Source organism: Corythoichthys intestinalis, chromosome 9, assembly GCF_030265065.1.
Source record: "Corythoichthys intestinalis isolate RoL2023-P3 chromosome 9, ASM3026506v1, whole genome shotgun sequence".
NCBI classification, from domain to species: domain Eukaryota; kingdom Metazoa; phylum Chordata; class Actinopteri; order Syngnathiformes; family Syngnathidae; genus Corythoichthys; species Corythoichthys intestinalis.
In genome coordinates, this window is record NC_080403.1 from 2,993,677 (window position 1) to 3,014,668 (window position 20,992).

The following is a 20,992-nucleotide window of genomic DNA, read 5'->3' on the forward strand; positions in this document are numbered from 1 at the left end:
CCAAACCATGATGCTGCCACCACCATGTTTGACAGTGGGGATGGTGTGTTCAGGGTGATGAGCTGTGTTGCTTTTACGCCAAACATATCGTTTTGCATTGTGGCCAAAAAGTTCAATTTTGGTTTCATCTGACCAGAGCACCTTCTTCCACATGAGACTTTTTATGGATATCTTTGAGAAATGGCTTTCTTCTTGCCACTCTTCCATAAAGGCCAGATTTGTGCAGTGTACGACTGATTGTTGTCCTATGGACAGACTCTCCCACCTCAGCTGTAGATCTCTGCAGTTCATCCAGAGTGATCATGGGCCTCTTGGCTGCATCTCTGATCAGTTTTCTCCTTGTTTGAGAAGAAAGTTTGGAAGGACGGCCGGGTCTTGGTAGATTTGCAGTGGTCTGATGCTCCTTCCATTTCAATATGATGGCTTGCACAGTGCTCCTTGAGATGTTTAAAGCTTGGGAAATCTTTTTGTATCCAAATCCGGCTTTAAACTTCTCCACAACAGTATCTCAGACCTGGCTGGTGTGTTCCTTGGTTTTCATAATGCTCTCTGCACTTTAAACAGAACCCTGAGACTATCACAGAGCAGGTGCATTTATACGGTGACTTGATTACACACAGTAGGATTCTATTTATCATCATTGGTCATTTAGGACAACATTGGATCATTCAGAGATCCTCACTGAACTTCTGGAGTGAGTTTGCTGCACTGAAAGTAAAGGGGCCGAATAATATTGCACGCCCCACTTTTCAGTTTTTTATTTGTTAAAAAAGTTTAAATTATCCAATAAATGTTGTTCCACTTCACGATTGTGTCCCACTTGTTGTTGATTCTTGACAAAAAATTAAAATCTTATATCTTTATGTTTGAAGCCTGAAATGTGGCGAAAGGTTGCAAGGTTCAAGAGGGCCGAATACTTTTGCAAGGCACTGTAAATAACAATCAAAAATCATGTTCTGTGCTAAATATTTCTTCAGTTACTGTTCCAGTTGTTTCATCAATTGCTAGTTATGGTATTTGCTAACACTTTATTTGACAGTGGTGCCATAAGACTGTCATTACACAATCATAATTATGACACGTCTCTGTCCTGAGCATTCATGAATGCTTATAACAGATGTCATTGAGCTCACTTTTGAATGGATGTAAGAGATCCAAGATGGACATAAATTGAGTTAGTGACATAATTTGCCAAATGACACTTAATAACATAAGCATTCAGTAATGCCCATGATAGTGTCATGTCATAATTTAGACGGTCTTATGACAGTCTTATGACGCCACTGTCAAATAAAGTGTTACTTAAAAAAAAAAAAATCAACAAATAAGCCGCACTGGACTATAAGCCACAGGTATCAAAATGAAAGAAAAAAAGTAGCCGCTTATAGTCCAAAAATTACTGTAATTTAAATTAAATTATATATAGTTTAAAGCGCTATTTCTGAAATTTTGTGCTATTTTTTTTTTTTTTTTTGCACGCTAGCCAGTGCCTGGCTGTGCCCCAGTATTGTATTAGGTCTAGTGACACCCCTGACATCTACACGGGATGTACTTACGAAGGCAGGTGCGACCATCGACATGTAAGCGGGATCCTATCTGGCATTCGCAGTAGTAGGAGCCTCTGGTGTTAACACATCTGTGCTGGCAGCCGCCATTGTGGACCTGACATTCATCAATATCTGCAAGGAAGAAATATGAGGGTGAATTTTGGAAGGGAAAAGACGGAATCAAGATCAGCACAATGTGACTAAAACCTGTCATTAGGCAAACTAAATTCCAGTTGAGCCGCCGGGCTGGGCGGATGGAGTACGGCAGAGTTTGGGAGTCGAGGAAATGATGAATGAGCAGGCTACGTAAGCAAGTAACTGTGATGCAAATTAAGCACAACAAACCCCCCATATGGTAGCAATTACTGTACATTTAAATACTTTCCCTGTGTGGGCAAAACCAATTCATGGAAGTATGCACATTCACTGTAGCCACACCAGGATATCGGGGGAAAATAAATGAATTGTTGTTTTTCATGTGGGGGAAGTAGCAGTGAGCCAAACAAGACCGCAATTTGTTTCCTAAACATGTCTTGAATTAAAGGTCAGAGGCAGATAAATTGAAAGTCAAGTCAGATTGACCTCCAGCTCACTGTCACAAAACTAAATTCAGAGAAAATTTAACCAAACAATCTGAGCGAAAAGGGTTCAAATCTTAAACACCGGTAACACAAAATATTACTATAGTTGCTACCACCAGGAGCTTATTTTTAACCACAAACTATATGAAGAATTCAGAGGTGGAAATCAATGTAACCTTACATTTAATTGTATTCATTTTTATTAGTAATCTGGTGTCGATTACTGCCTAGTGCAGAGGCAAAGTGGTGAAAAAAAATTGGATGGAAGAGTGTTTTTGTCACACTGTGTGGGACAATGTGGCGAGTGGACAAGAGCATCTGGACCTCATCGAGCACTTGCACTGCATGTTTCTGTCTTTATGGTCACACAGTGCACAGGAGGACATGCTGCGGTCACATTAGGTGCACTGAAGCACCAACACAAAAGCCAATGCCCCGTTCTCGAGGTATATTAATTTAAACATTTATCATTGTAGGTATTTTTTTCATCTGTCCTACAAGTTGCAGATTTCCTCTGTTGAACATATTAACTTGCATATTGGGGAAATGCCCAATACAGTATGTAAGACTGCTTTTACAAGGATTTTTTTTTTTAACTTACTAATGCTGAAGACTTTTCACACATTTACTCACACAGGAGCTGCTGTTGGCCACAACTCACATCCAGACACTCTATGAAGTATGGATCAACTTAACGGACTTCTAACCCTTATTTACTGTAGTCCATTTATGGAAAATCACTTAGTTGCGGATATCTGTAAACACGCTGACGACGCTCAAAAATGGGCGATTTTTCAATTATTATGTGTTTGTTTTCAAAGCATGGCACAAACAACTTCACAATGCAAACCCTTAATGTCAACATTGCTGCGGGTAAGAGTTTGTTCATTAATCATATTGAAAATAACAAACACGTTGATAAAAATCCACATTGCATCTAGAGGGCATTATATCACATTTGGACATTAATTTTGGTGAAGCATTTTTTTCAGTCTTCAGTCTTCTTACATCAGTGGGCAAGTTATATAACAGGTCCGGCAGATTGTGCGGTACTCAGTGGTGGATGAAGTACTAAATTTTTTAAAAGTAAAACTACAGATTCAGGTGCAAAAAATTACTTAAGTAAAAGTACATGTATCTAAGAACAAATGTACTGAAGTAAAAGTACAAAAGCACTTGCTTTAAAACTTACAAGTAAAAAGTAAAAGTTTTTTTTTTTTTCCCCGATGCTAAAATAAAAACTCAAAAACTTAGCCTAATGGCGGATTGCAAGCAAAACCCAGGTGCATACCGCCACCTGCTGTACAAAACGGGGGTGGTTTTTATTGGTCATAATCTTGTTTATGCCTAATCTTGCTTGTACTCGTGTTGCTGCCTCTAGTGCTCAGTTACGGTATAGTTGCACGAGGTTTATCGATTGCGTCGGAGGCATTTCACATTGAGGACAAAAAAGAAAACAAACAGTAACGTGTAATGCAGACGACAATTTGAAAAGTAGTGGAGTAAAAAGTACAGATACATGCTGTAAAATGTAGTGAAGTAAAATTACCATCTTATTTGTACTTAAGTAAAGGACTTATTTGTACTTAAGCATAGCACAGATACATAAAAATGTACTTAAGTGCAGTAACGAAGAACCTTTACTCTGTTACATTCTACCACTGCATGCTTGCATTTTGGCAAGACTGCTGCACCCACTTTCTACATCCCGCACATCAGACTTGGATCTGTACCCTACTGAGCTAAACGTTCATTCATTATCAGTACAGTCTATCACCATGAGGGTTGCTAAGGTGCTGGAGCATATTCCATCCAACAACGGACAGAAGGGTGGGACACCGTAGACTGGTTGCAGGTCAAACACTGTCACACTCTTATTCAATTCATTAAGTATTTGTACCGCTTATCTTCACGAGGCCACGGGGGTGCTGGAGCCTATCCCAGGTATCTATGGACAGAAGGCAGAGTACACCCTGAACTGGTCGCCAGCCAATAGCAGGGTACATATAGATTAAGGCTGCAACAACTAATTGATTAAAATCAATAAATAAATTAGTTGCCAACCAATTTGATAATCAATTTTTGCCGGAAGGTATGAGCAGTCCTGTTGCGGTACTTGTTTGTGTGTAATATAAGGTTGCGTACCTGTGCCAGTGAGTAGAGGAAGAGAGAGAGAGATCAATGCAACACTCTGGTGGGGTTGCTAAATCAATAATATTACGAAGTGTCATGAGTTAGATTGTCTTTTGTGTTTTTAGAAGCAGTGTGCCTCCGCCGGAGGTGAGTAAAAGAAGCCAGTTGCATTGTTTGTATTCTTTGTTGATGAGACGTTACAACTTAACACCGAGCGCTAAGCTAATTAGCGACTAGACTAATCAGTATCTTAAGTGTCCGTTTGTATTGTCTTTTGGAGAATCATATTAGCACTTGAGTTACTGTTAGACAGCAAAGTTGTCTAATTTCTTTTTATAAATACACCACACTCATAAACCCATTCATATATAACAGCTTTGAGTCTCCTTTCAACACAAACTCCCATCAAAGTAAAGGGTCATACAAGAGAGTGTGCTTGGAAATTGGATTTGGATTGTATTTATGAACAACTTTGATTAAGAAAAAAAAAAAAAAAAAAAAAAAGAGTAATTGACACAATTAATATCAGCGCTTTGTCCACATGAAAAAAAATGTCAATCAGCAGCATTATTTTTTCTATTTGAATTAACAGAACTTTTGTTTGATTTGGGTACTAAGAAATTATTTTTATGTTTTATACTCAGAACATTTATTAAAAACTTTAAACCGTTTTTTTTTACTTAAAACTTTCAAAGTGTAGATTACACTTAAGTGAGGAAGCTGTATTAAGGTATTATATTGAAGGAAATAGTCATCTATTTTGTCTTCATTGTTACTTACAACATGCCTCAAACAATTTCAAGTGCCTATGACAGCAAAAAGCATGTTTATTTCCTATTTCACACGATATTTTATGCTCCAAAATGAAATGGACCGCTTGGATGTGTGTGGAAGCGATAGGTTTACATATTCAATTTTTTAAATTCAGCGCCAAGAAAATGAGTGACTTCCTTAATTGAGGAGGAATGCGAAATGTGACATCACCCGGGTAAGCATCTCACAATACAGCATTGCTTTATAGCATGCAGATGGACTGCGGATTCAGCTGATTTTGCGGATCAATTCGTTTACTTTTTGCATCACGCCAGCCAAATGTGCTGCAAGGTTTTATTGCTGCACCAGGGAGAAGCGTGTGAGCCTTTTTGGGTTTCAAAAACTTCCCGTTCACCGCGGAGAATGGCCAAAACAAGTCCGACTACTGTGGGACCATTCGACTTAGGAGGAACTGAGTAAACATCGTGTTTTATAACATATAATAAGTAGGTGGCTTGCATTTTCTAGGTGACAATGCTCCTTGTCCACCGAGAAGGCCACTCGGCCGACGACTGGCGGCTTGTTGCACAACCCCCTCGGTCCTCTTCGCGTACTCGCCGGGAGAGCGCTATACTCGGCTTATGCTCGTGCGGCTTTCCATATCGTCCAGACTTCTAGCCCCCTCTGCCATGTGTGTGTGCTGGCAATAGACCACTATCCTCTGGTTGGGCAGTTACGCACTCCTCTGACGTTTGTTCGACGGTCATTCTTCAGCTGCTTCCCCGGCAAACGAGCTCTCCTGTCCGCAGCAACGAAACGGCGAGCTGTAACTTGCTCGCCGCGGGGGGGTTGGGTGGTTTGCCGATTGGTGAAGACAATTGACAACCCCAGGGTAATTTGTGTGATTTTTCGCTTCGATGGGCGAGAATAAGATTTGGAAACGCTGCTCAGTTCGGGTTAGCATGTCGGCCAGCTGTCACGCCTCGTGGTTTGTTTACGCTCTCCGAAGCTGCGGCAGAGTAATGACAAAAGCCGGACTAACTTCGGTGGCAAAACATATCGTTTGGGAGGTGCAAGAAGTCGACAGTTTTGACCATTATGGAGTAATTTTGCAATGTGGTACTGATTAAATGCATTTTTAATATTTCATATTCCATTTAGCACAAGACTGTTATTTGTCATGACCATACCATTTATTTAGCAAGAATAAAAAGAATACTCTGTAAAAATATTGGAGCAGAGAGATTGCAACAATGACATTTTGCTGCTCTCTTCGTCGCATTTTCCTCGTTCTGAATAATTCCCTCTCAATGGGCTGAATTCCAAATCAGATGAAATCGTGACCCTGCCGATGTCATCCTTCAGCTGAGGACGCTCGAGCACTATAATGACAGGTGGAGCTAAACGGCAAAATAAAAGACTAATTTCTCTTCATTTGCGCTTTGCCAAATTGTTGTATATAGTTGAATCGTCTATAATTCACATAATAATGCTATTTAAGATTTTTGTATGCTCTCACAGGCACTTTAAATTGCAAAGGTAATTGAAAAAAGTGACATTTATACAATTAAATCAATTAATCGTTTAATAACTCGTCCGATTAATCAATTATAAAAAGTAATCGTTAGTTGAAGCCTCAGTATAGTTACACTAAACATTGAGAATTTGGTGTGTCTAATCAGCCTACCATTCATGTTTTTGGGATATGTCCTCATGAACCTGAGAAAACCAATGCATGCACGTGGAGAACATACAAACTCCACAGAGGAAGGCTGCAGCCCGAGATTTAACAGTGACCTCAGAACTGTGAGGCAAGACATGCTAACTACTCTGCTTCAAACTTTTATATGAATGAAACATATGTGAACTTGTGCAAATTAGTTACCAAAAAAGTTGGACTGTCCTTCTATCTGCGTAAAAACATAAGGTGTGTTTTTAATCTCACAAACTCAACAGCTGGATTTTACTGACTATAAAAACACAGCTCATCATAACCACACAAGAAAAAGAGGAATAAGATCTTGCTTGTTTCCAGCAATAACGCTGGGATCAAAGTTCGATCCCTTTACGTGAACCCGTCTACTTCTATTCATGTCCCGCATGTGATACAGTGTGTGGGGCACAAAAGGGTCTTTAAACTTTGTGTTTCTTTGTCTTTTTGCGGCCAAACGTCAGCTTCGCTCCATGTGCAGCAGCTGGCAGAAGTAACTTCAGCACTTTTTTTTTTCTTTTTCCATGCGTGCTGCACGCTGTGCTTTGGTTTGGGAAAAAAAACTAATCCACTAACCACAAGAGTTGATGGCATGTTAGCACTCTGCCCGCACACACAACATGCTAGTCAGTTCTTTATTTATTACGTGCAGAAGAAAAGAAAAAAATTGTCTGAATATCATTTGATGTATTTCCAAGATTTAAAAATCTGATCATTATTTAAACCATACTTGCGGCAATTCAAGAAAATATTCAATGATGAAACCATGTTTTCAATGCAAATTCATCTCATGTTAGAATTTCTGAAGACTTCCAGACTGCCCCAATCACCCAATCTGGAATTTGGCCAGTAGGTCTTCACTTACCTGCAGCCCTGTTGTAGCCATGGTAACCATGGAAACAATATGGCCTGTAGCAAAGCCTCCTATAGAAACCATAGGGGTAGTTTTCAGCGGATGCAAAAAACGGCCCAATTGCCAACAGCATCAGGAGGATCATCCACTGCATTGAGGCTGAAACCATGTTGCGGTATTTCCTCTGAAGGTGTATAAATGTACAATTAATCCAATTTACGAGCTAAGTGAAAACTCCAGTTGGAAAAAACATTATGAAAAATGGGAGCGTGTGGAATGCCGGCGGGGTTATCTCTCATTCAGTCTAGACTGCCTCTGGAGTTTTCTCCCCTTCCATCTTCCTCTTACATTCGTCCTCCCAAAGTTCCCGCATGTCTGTCACAGAAAAGACCCGGCCCCCTCATGTTCAGCTCTCACAAAACGCACCTTCAACTCATGACACTATACTGGCAGATGTGCTGTTACTCCAGTATTTTGACTTTTATTTTCATGTAAATGTTGATTCAGTGTACATTTGGCCATATATGTTCATACATGCAGCAGGCCAGTTTAGTCATGATCCCATATCTGTGTCCTTTTTTACATTCCTCTGAAGCAGCACTTCACAAATAGTGGGGCGTGCCCCCCCAATTGGGGCGCAGAGCTATGCCGTGGGTCTCAACTACCCTTAGCTGACTTTTTTGCCCTACTAGAATAAAGTGTAATTGCGCATCCATTCAGTAGATAGTAGTGGCGCTCTCATTTTCAGAGTTTCCACTGTATTTTTAAACCAAACAAGAGCACACAGCAAAGAGCACTGAGAGGTGAAGAGCTATGACGAAGAAATATGACGAGGTGTATGTAGCGTTTGGCTTTTGGCTTTGACTTTTAATACAGTGGGAGATGAGAATATACCAGTCTGTGTCTAAAATGCTTGCAATGGACAGCAGGAAGCCAAATCAATTAAGTAGTCTCATAAAGACATTAGACCTCAATCACATTGATAAGCCGCTTGGTTGTCTTTTCAGGGAAAATGCGCTGAACAGTATTGCCAACAGCAGTGCTTAATTTGTAAATCATAAGGTGCCGAAACGCAAAGTACATATAACAGCGCAGGGATGACGAGACGGGCACAGGTCCCGGAACATACACAGAAAATGGTGCTGAAAACAACACGCAAATGCCCACTTGCCATGCTGTAGGTCGTACAATCCTCAATTTCAGATAATATCCATGGTATAAATGTTATAACAACAATTTACAATTATTTAGGCTATACTCTGCACAGCACCGGCAATTGCCCATACAACCACAGGTGGGACTTACAGTAACGTACAGTCTAACTTTTAAAACATTGATGACACAAAACCATTCTTTTGCGAGTTTCGTACCCCCTACCCGGTTTTCTCTGGCCCCAAAATTCCCACCACCTTAAAAAATTGTGCAGCCCAAACCTGAATTTCCCCTAAAGTGTATTGGCTGTAGGTGGTCCTCCTGACTGACTGGTGGCACTGTAGCTGGCCCCCACTCCGGGTGGCACTGAACCTGACCAGCTAATGCCATGGTAGCAGCCTCCTGCCCTGGCTTGGCTGGCTGTCCGTGAACCTGGCTAGTGGGTGTGGCGCCAGCCTTCTGCTACACCCGTTAGCATGATCACTGCAGCTGCCCTCATCGGCGGTTGTTGCTTTTCTGACTCGATCTGAACCATCTTCCTGCTTGCTCCCCAGATGCCGCATATTTACAAAGTTTTTTGTTTTTTTTAATGTCAGGGGCATGATTTGTTGGTCCAGCTTTTCAGTGCATCAACAAATCTCTGACTCTTTCAAATGACGTTACATTTTTATATACAACATGCAATTCTTTGATTTGATTTGATATGATTCTTTGATTTGTTCTGTAAAAGAATTGATGCACATTATTATTTATTTCATGCTGTAATGTCCAAAACTATGCACAGTCCCTTTAAGAGATGCTGGGACTGGAGAGCTGTGAAGTAGTAGGAAGCGGGGGGGGGGGGGTTGACGTCCGGGAAGCAAAAGGTTAGCAGCATTAGGCGGAAGTCCGGTGTTATTTTGTTTATTGTTTTCTTCCATCAATGACTCCTCTCCTTCTTTCCCCCCATTCGGGGCTATTACAATACATTATTTAGAAACAATTTTATATTTTTATTATTTTCTTATTTATACCTTATTTCACACGAAGGTGCTGGATCTGCTCAAATAAGTCCCAGAACACAGGGCGGCCAAAATTAAGAGGTGCCGGATCTTGATCCGGCAGGATCTGGCACAAATTAACCCCTGGCCAACAGGCATTCGGCTTTGTCAGTGTATCATTAGTAAACTAGCAAGCACTGCTAGCATCATATAAAGTGGCATACCAAGTTGCTCAGTGTAAAATATAAGACATGCAGCTAATGAACCAGAATTGTGACTAGGTTGCTAGGCTGTAAATTTCCTGGTAATAGCAAAGTCAACTAAACTGGCATATTGTGTTCGCGCAACCATATTGACAGACCTCAGTATATGTCTGAAAGAGTTTAAACTCTGACAGCAGTGTGTTACAAAATCGGAAAAATAAGCACAAAAACCCACCATAACAATAGGCAACAACACTGGTACCACCAAAAACAAACTTTTTGAGAAATTTGAGCAAACCCGATTCAAGCAGTAGGAGAATCAGAGGAGACCTCATTGTCTTAAATTGGGAGAGAAGAAGTTGAAGCCTGACTTGAGTATGAAATGATACTTTATACATTACGTATGCTTTTTTGGGAAGGAAACCAGCAGCCAGGTGTTGAGAAAACAACGTACGATGAGGCAGTACGTTTTTCTCTTTGTTACTAACATGTATGCGGAAAAGAATGTGGTCTTTAAAATTCCTAGTCCTATTCCATATTTCCAATTCAAACATCTGAGAGAGGAATGAGACCGCCTGTGTCTTCTAAGGTCAATACACAGACATATTAACAGGGCCAAAACAAAACCCTAGTTAACAGATCAAAGAGCAAACATGACCCACCGCATCGCCTGACATGAAAGCATCAGACTTCTGTTCTGTGCTAGGCTCTGATTGACCAGTTTGCATTTTGAGGGTGTGGTTTAGCAAAAGATTTTTTTTAAATCTTGTAGAGTGATCTTTAACACAATTGCAGCTAGCTGTTAGTTCAGCTGCTGGTACTCTGGCAAAGCATCAGTCGCAAAACTACACGCTCACGTCGGTGCAAGCTGTAAAGCTTTTTCGGCGTGACAACTGAAATGTTACAACATGGCAGCATGGTGCAAGCCATGAAAAACTGACAGGGAGGCATACCCTTTGCTAGTTTCTATAGGTTTTCTGCCAAATGTCCATTGTTTTTTTCTTGTTTGTCTTTCTTCCTTTATATCCAAAACATGTTAAAGAATTTTTTCCCCTTTGGTTTCCACACGTTTTCTGCACTATTTTTCCATTGAAAAAGACTAATACCGCCAGCTATAATATTACAGCAGCAACACAAACTTTTAGGCATTTAAAAACAAAAAACAAAACTTCAAAACACCTGAGTGAAACGACTACCACCAACATAGAGCAATGCTACTGCTACCTGCTTCTTCTTCCTGCCTACGACGGGGGCGGACGTGTTTTTCCTCCCTGCTGCTGCTTGCTGTTATCTTCGTCAGTCTAGTCTGTCTATTTTTTTTTTTTGTATTTTCCTCTGTGGATCAAGTGCGCTGGTCTCATACAAAAATTGATCTGATTAGTTGGTCTATCAGCGCAATTGACAGGACACAGTGCACCAGGAGAGCCGTCTTGCCCGGACGTCAACTTCGCTGCTGGTTTCGTGAGAGATTCATGGGATCACCGGAAACCAGAATGTCTTACTGTCCTGTCCGTGGAAGATATCGAGGATATTTGGCTGTTTAGCGTGACGGTTGTGGGATTCTTCTGCTTGGCTTAGGAGGTGCCCTGCTCCACCCGAAAGTTTCCAAGACGGCAGCTTTCAAGGACATCAACAAATTGACCACGGATCAAACGGTGCGATTCAGGGCATTGGAAGATCGCGTTGAGGCTCGAATCAAGAACTGGCTCCGTGGACTCACGGTTTGGTCCGAGGAAGAATGGAGAAAAGTGGATGCTATCTTGCGCCAGGTGACGAAACTGTCAGGGCAGGTGACTGAACTGTCGAGGCAGACCGTGACTTTTGGCAATGACTTAAGGGACCTGAGATCTCGCCTACGCCATGAGGAGCGCGTATTTGACTGAAGACCAACAGAATTTGGACATATTAAATTACTTATTCGGCTTAACTTGATTATAATTTTCCTTTCCTTTTCCCACCCTTCTCCTGGGGAGAGCAGCGCAGATGGCCCAATCTTTTGCCCTTGATCTCTTCCCAAGGCCGGTCACAGGGCTCTGCGACTCTTATTTTGTCTACAGACACGTACAAATATTGATACACTTACGCATACACACACTCACACATAACCCCTCCCTTCAGTCCGCCACCGCCTTTTTCTCACTATCACTGACCCCCCCCTTTCCTCCAGCCATGAGTGGTAGTTCTCCTTTTTTTTCGTGCAAAAAATCCCTGCATTTGACCTGTGCGTTGTGTCATACCCATGCTATGTTGTATGATATATGTGTGTCTACTTGTAACTTGCTCTGTAATTTCTGAAGAAGCGAAAGAAGTGATGGTGCGGAACAAAGTCTGCAGCGGACTGATGCTCACTCATCAAACAGAATTTTGTTGCATCTGTTGTCATCTTGCTGGTGTCAATTACAACTAATTCTCTGAATCCGAAACACAAACTTTTAGGCATTTAAAAAACAAAAAAACGAAACTTCAAAACACCTGAGTGAAACGACAGCCACCAACATAGAGCAATGATACTGCAACCTGGCTGCTGTAATGACCTACTAGCGCAGGGGAGGGCAAACTATTCCACAAAGGGCCGCAGTGGGTGCGGGTTTTTGTTCATACCCATCATGAGGACAGCCTTTCACCAATCCGGTTTCTTACAAGTGCAATCAGTAGATTTCAGTCAGGTGCTTCTTGTTTCCACTGATACCTCGTTGGCTAAACTGTCTGTGCTGAATAAGTTTGAACAAAGACCAGGACCCACTGCGGCCCTCGAGGACCGGTTTGCCCACCCCTGTACTAGCGTGAACAGTCCAGAAGTCTGAGAACAGTCTTTAAAAAGCAATACCTCAGAAAATATTTGGATACATTAACTCCATACAGTGGTACCTCTATATACAAATTTAAATTTGTTCCAGGACCTGGTTTGTTGGTCGGAATGGTCGTACAGTGAATAAAATAAGTATTTGAACACCTAGCTACTGTATTTTGCAAGTTCTCCCACTTAGAAATCATGGATGGGTCTGAAATGTTCATCATAGGTGCATGTCCACTGTGAGGGAGATAATCTAAAAAGAAAAATCCAGAAAGCCAATGTATGATTTTTTTAAACAATTTATTTGTGTGATAAAGCTGATAATAAGTATTTGAACACCTGAGAAAACTAATGTTGATATTTGGTACTGTAGCCTTTGGTCAGGTGTCTGGACTGTTTGAGCTCCCTCCAAATGTTTTCTATGGAGATCGGCTAGGCCATCCTAGAACCTTGTTATGGTTCTTACGGAGCCACTCCTTGGTTTTCCTGGCTGTGTGCTACGGGTCATTGTCATGTTGGAAGGCCCAGGCACAACCCATCTTCAATGCTCTGACCAAATGAAGGAGGTTGTTCCCCAAAATCTCACAATACAGGGCCCCAGTCATCCTCTCTCTAATACAGTGCACTCGCCCTGTCCCATGTGCAGAAAAACATCCCCAAAGCACGATGCTACCACCCCCATGCTTCGCAGTAGGGCTGGTGTTCTTGAGATAATACTTAGTATTCTTCCTCCAAACATGGTTAGTGGAATTATGACCAAAATTTCTATTTTGCTCTCATCTGACCACAAACTTTGCTCCCATGACTCCCCTCTATCATCCAAATGGTCATACGCGAACTTACGCCATGATATGTGCTGGTTAAAGCAGGGGAACCTTCCGTGCCATGCATGATTTCAAACCATGACATCCAGTGTATTACCAACAGTAACATTTAAAACAGTGGTCCCAGCTCTTTTCAGGTCATTGACCAACCAACCCCTGTCATGTAGTTCTGGGCTGATTCCTCACCTTTCTTAGGATCATTGAGACCCCACGAGGTAATATCTTACATGCGGCTCCACTCTGATTGAGATTGACCGTAATGTTTCTTCCATTTTCTAATGATTGCTCCAACAGTGGACCTCTTTTCACCAAGCTGCTTGGCAATTGCTCCGTAGCCCTTTGCAGCCTTGTGGAGGTGAATCATTTTGTCTCTGGTGTCTTTGAACAGCTCTTTGGTCTTGACCATGTGACAAGTTTGAGTCTTACTGATTTTATGGGGTGGACAAGTGTCTTTATGATGCCATCGACCTCAAACAAGTGTAGCTGATTCACAATAATACATGAAGTGGAGGTGGACTTTTAATAGGCGGACTAACAGGTCTTTCAAGGTCAGAATTGTACCTGATAGACCTGTGTTCAATTAGTTATTTGCAGCTGTATCACACAAATAAATTGTGGGTTGTGTGAAATGTTCTTTTTAGTCGTTGCTGTGGACTGCTTAAAATTGGATAAGTAAGGCTGCCAACTCCCTGAAATAAGGCTGCCAACTCCCTGAAATAAAATTATATTGGCCCGATCCATCACCATTGAGTTTTTTTAATTAATTGACTCAAAAATTAGCTAAAAAAGTGCATATTTGAGTGATATAAGCATATAGGAAAAACAATAGTTATCAGAAAAAAAACATAAAATAAATATCTGTCTTGCTTAATTTAAAATTGTATTTAACCCTGAAGAGCCTTTTTGGTGTTTTTTGGCCATTTCTTTTCGTTTTCTTTTGTCTCTCGACCATGTAAAAAGGTGCCCTAGGTATCTTGCTTGATATAATTTTTGTCATCACGTCATCAATATGAACCGTTATTATTACACTATAAGAATTTACATTATCATATTAGGTTAAAAAAAACAACAACAACAAAAAACCAAAATCGTCAAATTCTGACTGGAAAAATATATAAAAGTGAAGCATCAGTGATCCCGTCCCAAGAGCATGAGTGTCCTCTAATCCTATGCATGGATAAACATATTTTCCACCGTCAAAATAAAACAAACATATCTCCGGTTTGCTGTTGTTTATCAGTGCCAAATAAAAAACTGGGAGAGAGATTGAAGTCCGTATTTTTGAATCAGTCAGTGCTCTATGTGAAATAATTTCCAATTTTTACGGTGCAGTAAAGATGCCACGTGATTGATCACGCCCGCATGTTCATAGGACTCAGAGCAGGAAGCAGAACATTTTGGGCAGTAAGAAAAGTGCAAACATAAACTCAGAGGTAAATGTTTTAGCATTTCATAGTTATTTCACCCAAAACAATGCATCAGGGATTGACGACTTTTTTTCATCAATTCTGGTTGTGACATCACAACCAGAATTAGTCATTTTGGTTGTGACATCCTTAGAAGATTTTTAAGTGGGCGGGGTCAAGGCAGCAGAGAAAGGAAGAGAAATTAGTATTTAATTTCATAATTAAGCCTGTCAAAGCTTCAATTCTTTACATATCTCCATAATTGAATTCTACTGAATTGCTTTAGTCATCGAGCATGTTTTCAATATTTATGTTCAAACATGCACAGTATTATGCCTTTAGAATGAAATCTCTACACTTTTCAGGATTCTCAAAGCTCACTATGCCTGTAGTTGCTTTTCTTCCTGGTGACTATTATTTCCATCTGTGACAATGTTCCCATCTACATTTAACTCTAATTACAGTGGCGTGGATAAGATGTTTCAATCGTCCCTCAGCCAACCATTACTGATAATTTTGCCTGATCAAACCCAACCACACACTGGCGTGCTTTCATCGCAAACATCAAACTATGGCAGAGAATGAAAGGGATGATATTGTAAAGACGTTTTGTGTTTTTCACGAGGAGAAATTTGGACAAAAAATAGTTTATTGATACATTCACATTGTCTGGAAGGAATTTGTTATAATTGTTTCTAGCATTGTGTAATAATGCACAGGGGTGATGAACCTTTTTCCTATCAGGGCCATTTCAATTTTTATAAACGTGAAGGTTGATGAAACATTAAAGCTAGAAAGTGTGCCAGGGAAGCCCACATTTAATAATTTAAACCGTGCAATTCTCACCAGTGTTGTCACACATTACTTAAAAAAGTAATTTAATTACTGATGACCTATTACGCCTCAAAAAAGTAATCAAGTTACTTTATTGATTACTTTACTATCAAATGTTACTTTAAAAGTAACATATCCGGACAAAGACTGGAAAGTGGTCTCGATTGGCAGATGATGGACATGGAAGCCAGACAGGCACAAATTTGCGACGTGTAAATCATCTTTTAAAATGGGAAAATCTCTGTTTAACTATTGAGATCTGTTTTAGAGGTATTTCCAAAATACATTTCTAAATATGTTTCTTTAAAGTGCCTAAGACAGCAAAAAGCATGTTTATTTCATATTTCATGCGGTATTTTATGCTCCCGAATGAAAATGACCACTTGGATATGTATGGAAGCTATCGATATATTTATTCAATTTTTTTAATCCCGCGCCATGGAAATGAGTGACTTCCTGGATTGACTAAGACTGCGAATGTGATGTCAGCGGGATAATCATCTTCATTACAGTTTGTAGAACGGCTACGGATTCAGCTTATTTTGCCGATTATTTCGTTTATTTTTCGCATCACGCCAGCCCTATGTGCTGCAGGCTTTTGTTGCTTCACCAGGGGGACGCGTGTGAACCTTTTTGGGTTTCAAAAATTTCTCGTTCACCGCGGATAATGGCCAAAACAAGTGGCACGTGTTTTAACAAGGAAGTGGCTTGCATTGTGTGGGTGAAAATACTCACTGTCCACTGAGAAGGCCACATGGCCAACGATAAAGGCGTGCCCGCCGAGAAAGCGCATTCCTCGCCTTGGCTATGACCAGCGCCCCGCTCCGACATCGGCCGGTTTGGATGGCCGATCCAGCCCGCTCGGTCCTATTCGCGTGCCCGCCGAGAATGCAATTTCCTTGGGGGGGGGGGGTTTGCCGATCGGTGAAGACAATCGACAACCCCGCCGCCATGTGAAATCATCAGGGATAGTTTTGTGTGATTTTTCGCTTCAAAAGGCGAGAATAGGACTTGGAAACGCCGCTCGGTTTGGGTTAGCATGTCAGCTAGCTGTCATGCCTCCTGGTTTGTTTACGCTCTCCGAAGCCGGGGCAGGGAAATTACAGAAGCCGGACTAACCCGGTGGCATAAAATACCAGTCGGGATGTGCAAGAAGTCGACATTTTTGACCATTATGGAGTAATTTTGCCATGTCTTACTGAATAAATGCATTTTTAATATTTCATATTCCATTTAGCACAAGACTGTTATTTGTCATGACCATACCATTTATTTAGCAAGAATAAAAATAATATTCTGTAAAAATATTGGAGTAGAGAGATTGAAACAATGATGACATTGCACTGTTCTGTGTCGTATTTTCCTTGTTTTCCCACTCATTGGGTTGAATTCTATATCAGAGGAAATCGTGACCCTGCCGACGTCATCATCCAGCTGGGGATGCTAGAGGGCTATAATGACAGGTGGGTCTAAACGGCATATTAGAAGACTAATTTCTAATTTCTCGTCATTTGCACTTTGCCAAATTGTTGTATATAGTCGAATCGTCTCAAAATATGATTCTAGTTCACGTAATAATGCTATTTAAATGTTTTTTATGCTGTCACAGGCACTTTAATGTCTATTGAAATATTACGACCATTTCATAAATAATTGAAGTACAAAAGGGGGTTACATTTCGCCCCTTCGGCCCGTTTCAGAAAAATTCTGGAACTGCCATTAGCGGACGAGAGTTCCTTTGTTTGATCCGAACTAGAGTTCGGATGCATGTTCACATTTACAAAACAAAGCGGACTCGCTGAGAAAAATACCTCTAGTCTCTTTAAAGAGATGCTAGTGTGAAAAGCCTTAAGTATTCACCATTTTGTCTGGAGGGAACACGGTACCGAAGTTTGAAAATTTGCCATAAAACAAAACAACTAATAATAATTACTCTCTAGCTAGTTTAATTTGTGAACTTTAAATTTAGCAGGCATTCTATCACGAGCAGACCAACAAAGAACAAAAGTGACATCAGGTCTGCCATTTTTGTTTGAAGCGACTAAAAAGGATAATTTTGGATACTTCCGAAATCTTTGTGTCTAATGTCTACCAATTTAGAGCCACATACAGTGTCCTGATAGGCAACACAAAATATGTCAGCTATATTTAGACGTCTCCCTGTAAAACACGAAACTAAAAATTAGATTCCATTATGTCAAAGCTGGGCAAGAACCTGTGTGTACTACTTGTCAGTTGAGCTTTGTGGCATAGCGCACTCTCACCTTGACATGTTTTGCCATCTTGGCTTAGTTTGAGGCCAGCAGGACAGCGGCAGTAGAAACTTCCAATGGTGTTGCAGCACTGAGCTTCACATCCGCCGTTGGTCTCCTCGCATTCGTTCACATCTACGGAAGGAACCGAGACAAAGCATAAGTATCTTGATCGCTAAATTGCAAGCAGATAAGCCACAGTGTGGTTAGTTTTTTTCTTCTCTATTTCCCAAAACAGAAATAACTGCCAAACTATTAGGGTTCAAATGGCTATTCCAATGTCAAGAGTTGATTATAACTGCTACTGGAAATCATGAGGAAGGATTCCAATATTAAAACAAAATTACGATGGAAAGGAAATAAAACACTTGTAAATGGTGCTTCTGACACGTCTGTGAAGCTCGTTGTAAAGGCAACCTTCCAAAAAGCATAAGACGTCCCTTTTATTCAATCTTTTTGCTCTCCACTAGCTAAATATCATGCCAGACTTGTCATCAAGTCCACCAGATCATATCTCTCCTTCCAGACAGTCCATAATAACAGTCTTGATTCAGGCGCTGACAGTGAAGCATGAGCCACGATTTCACAGGGCAAATTAAAACTAAAGACAGGAACCTTTATTAACTGTTGCAACATGCAGACGTATTGAAAAATGTCTTTTGAATGAGTATATTTCATGACACTGGGCAGCGGTATCAAAACGGGATCTTGGACTGATTCCGGGAGCGCATGGAGTCAATTAGAAAGCAGCTAACACTTGCCACTAATTAGCCTGCACATTCTCTCAAAACAAAATAAAGGAAAAATTAGCAAACAACTTGCTAGTGGAGATATTCCTTCAGTTTACATCGTCTGGAGGTGAAAACAAAAGCATTTCAACTAAATTTATCTCTGGAATTCTGTAATAAAGCTTGATTTAAAAGTACAGTTTGTAATTTAGACAACAATTTAATGTGCTCTTCTTCATGCATGATCAACAAATCTTCAAAAACTGTCCCCTCCACCCCACTCCCCGGATTGGCAGGGGAAGGGCCATGACCCTGGGGTGGCACACACGCGGCACCTCCACTCGTCTGCGGGACTATCACATGTTAGATGGGACTAACGCATGACTGGGTGAAATTAGACACACTAAAGTAGAAAAACCTCGGTGTCAGGATTAGCGATGAGACAGCATAGAATAGGATGCCAACATACACTAGCAAGGGATTCACACAAATGTTGGGTTCTAGACCACATGGCTGATTAATGTACACTTCACCCCTCCCAATCACTTATCCCTCGGACCCCTACCCCTCTTTCCTGGGTTATCAGGCCCCTCACATAATGTCATTGGAAATACAATTAGCTAACAATAGCACCAACATATTCATAGTTAGTTAGAGTAGGCGTTTAATGTATTTCTTGTTGTTGTTTGTGTTTTTTCTGTCTCTCTCTCCCTCTTTTCTTCTGTTCCCCATAACCCCTACCTGTTTGCTGCTTCCTCCTAATAAACGAGGTATGTTAAATGATCACAATGGATGTATGTCATACTCAGTGCCATATATTTAGAGAGTCGCGACACTCCCATAGGGATCCATTATACGATTTTACTTCCAGGTTTTCCGGGTTACGGAGCCTCGCGTAGTTCCAAACATGGCTTCGACGAGGGCGGATCGCATTCATTCGAATGGCTGACTGTTAAGTATATTCGGAGGTAATTTGATGATAAAAACGGTCACTTTTGAATTTTCAACAGTCTATATTCTATAGGAGGTGTTTTATGGTGTATATGTTGAGCTTTATTTGTATGTGCATGGCGTAGTTATACATAGATTTTGTCTTCGTGACGAGCTATTTTCTCCTACTTTTTAAGCTGACTCTGCTAACTGGGAATGTATCGCCAGGGATAAATTAATTAAATCACTGCCTCTTTTAAATTGTCAACTCTTTCAGAGGCCCTTTGTGACGTTCACACTCATCTATATTTGTGAATATTGGTACACGACTGGCTTTACGTGGTAATTAGCTCGATTTTGTAAGCTTTGAGCTATGGTATCACCCTCATGGAAAAGTACCAAGTCGATGCATGACAACCTGTATTCTTTACACCAAAATGTTTGACATGATTATATTTTACAGATCTGTATAGATTGAAAAGTGATGTCAACAAACAATAAACACAAATTTATAATACAAAAATAATGTAATTTTTTTTTTTAGGTCACATTTTCAAGATCTGCTTCTGCTGGGGACTGCTGCTGGTGCCTGCTGGCTTTGGGCACGAAGCCCATTTTTCAAATAGCAAAAAAACATTAAATAAGCCTTTTATTTCATGTTTTGACGGCTGACCATTGCCATCCATTTTTTCTGCTGTTCTTGTTCTTCCCATGCTGCACAGCCAGCCATCACAGGCCACTGATCCATAAAATGTTAGGTGTAAACAATGAACCATGACACCAGTTTCACCAATTGTTCAATAAAAATGTTTTTCTTCATCAAAGGGTAATAAGTTGTTATTGTTATACATTACACCATGTTACAGAAAATAATACAATTTTGTTCCTGTCTTGTAATCATTTTATTTGTGTTGCTTGAGTCCAAACTAAATGAAAAATGCCTCTAAAAAGGTACAGGTTTGGTTTTTCCTAAAATTAGAGGCTATATTCAAAATTATATTTGTTAAACGTAATATCTTTGTGTTTCAGGTCAAACTAAGTCTATAAAATAAAAAGGAAAATGTACACACATATATATTAGAAAGTACAACAGTAAAGAAAAGTGGAAAATAGAATTCAAAAGACCTCCAACTTTTTGGGAAACAAGTGTTTTTATATGTCAATGCGACGAAACAAACTAGGATGTGCCATTTAGAACTTAGGAACAAACGATGTTATACATGGTGTTATCTTTGATATATTACCACAGGTACAGTGCCTTGCAAAAGTATTCGGCCCCCTTGAACCTTGCAACCTTTCGCCACATTTCAG

General features: G+C 40.5%; 1 protein-coding gene across 2 annotated transcripts in view; it reads right to left on the bottom strand.

Moving 5' to 3' along the window:
* The window catches only part of megf6b (multiple EGF-like-domains 6b), a 212,793-nt gene that overhangs the window by 69,058 nt on the left and 122,743 nt on the right, over positions 1–20,992 (bottom strand). Inside the window, exons 5-6 of one of the 2 annotated variants that reach the window (XM_057846276.1) lie at positions 18,036–18,158; positions 1,557–1,679 (exon numbers count right to left, since the gene is read on the bottom strand). In XM_057846276.1, the coding sequence (XP_057702259.1) occupies positions 1,557–1,679; positions 18,036–18,158 (246 nt within the window). Of the gene's footprint in view, positions 1–1,556; positions 1,680–7,590; positions 7,727–18,035; positions 18,159–20,992 lie in introns of those variants that run through there. The other variant, XM_057846277.1, reaches the window with a different exon arrangement.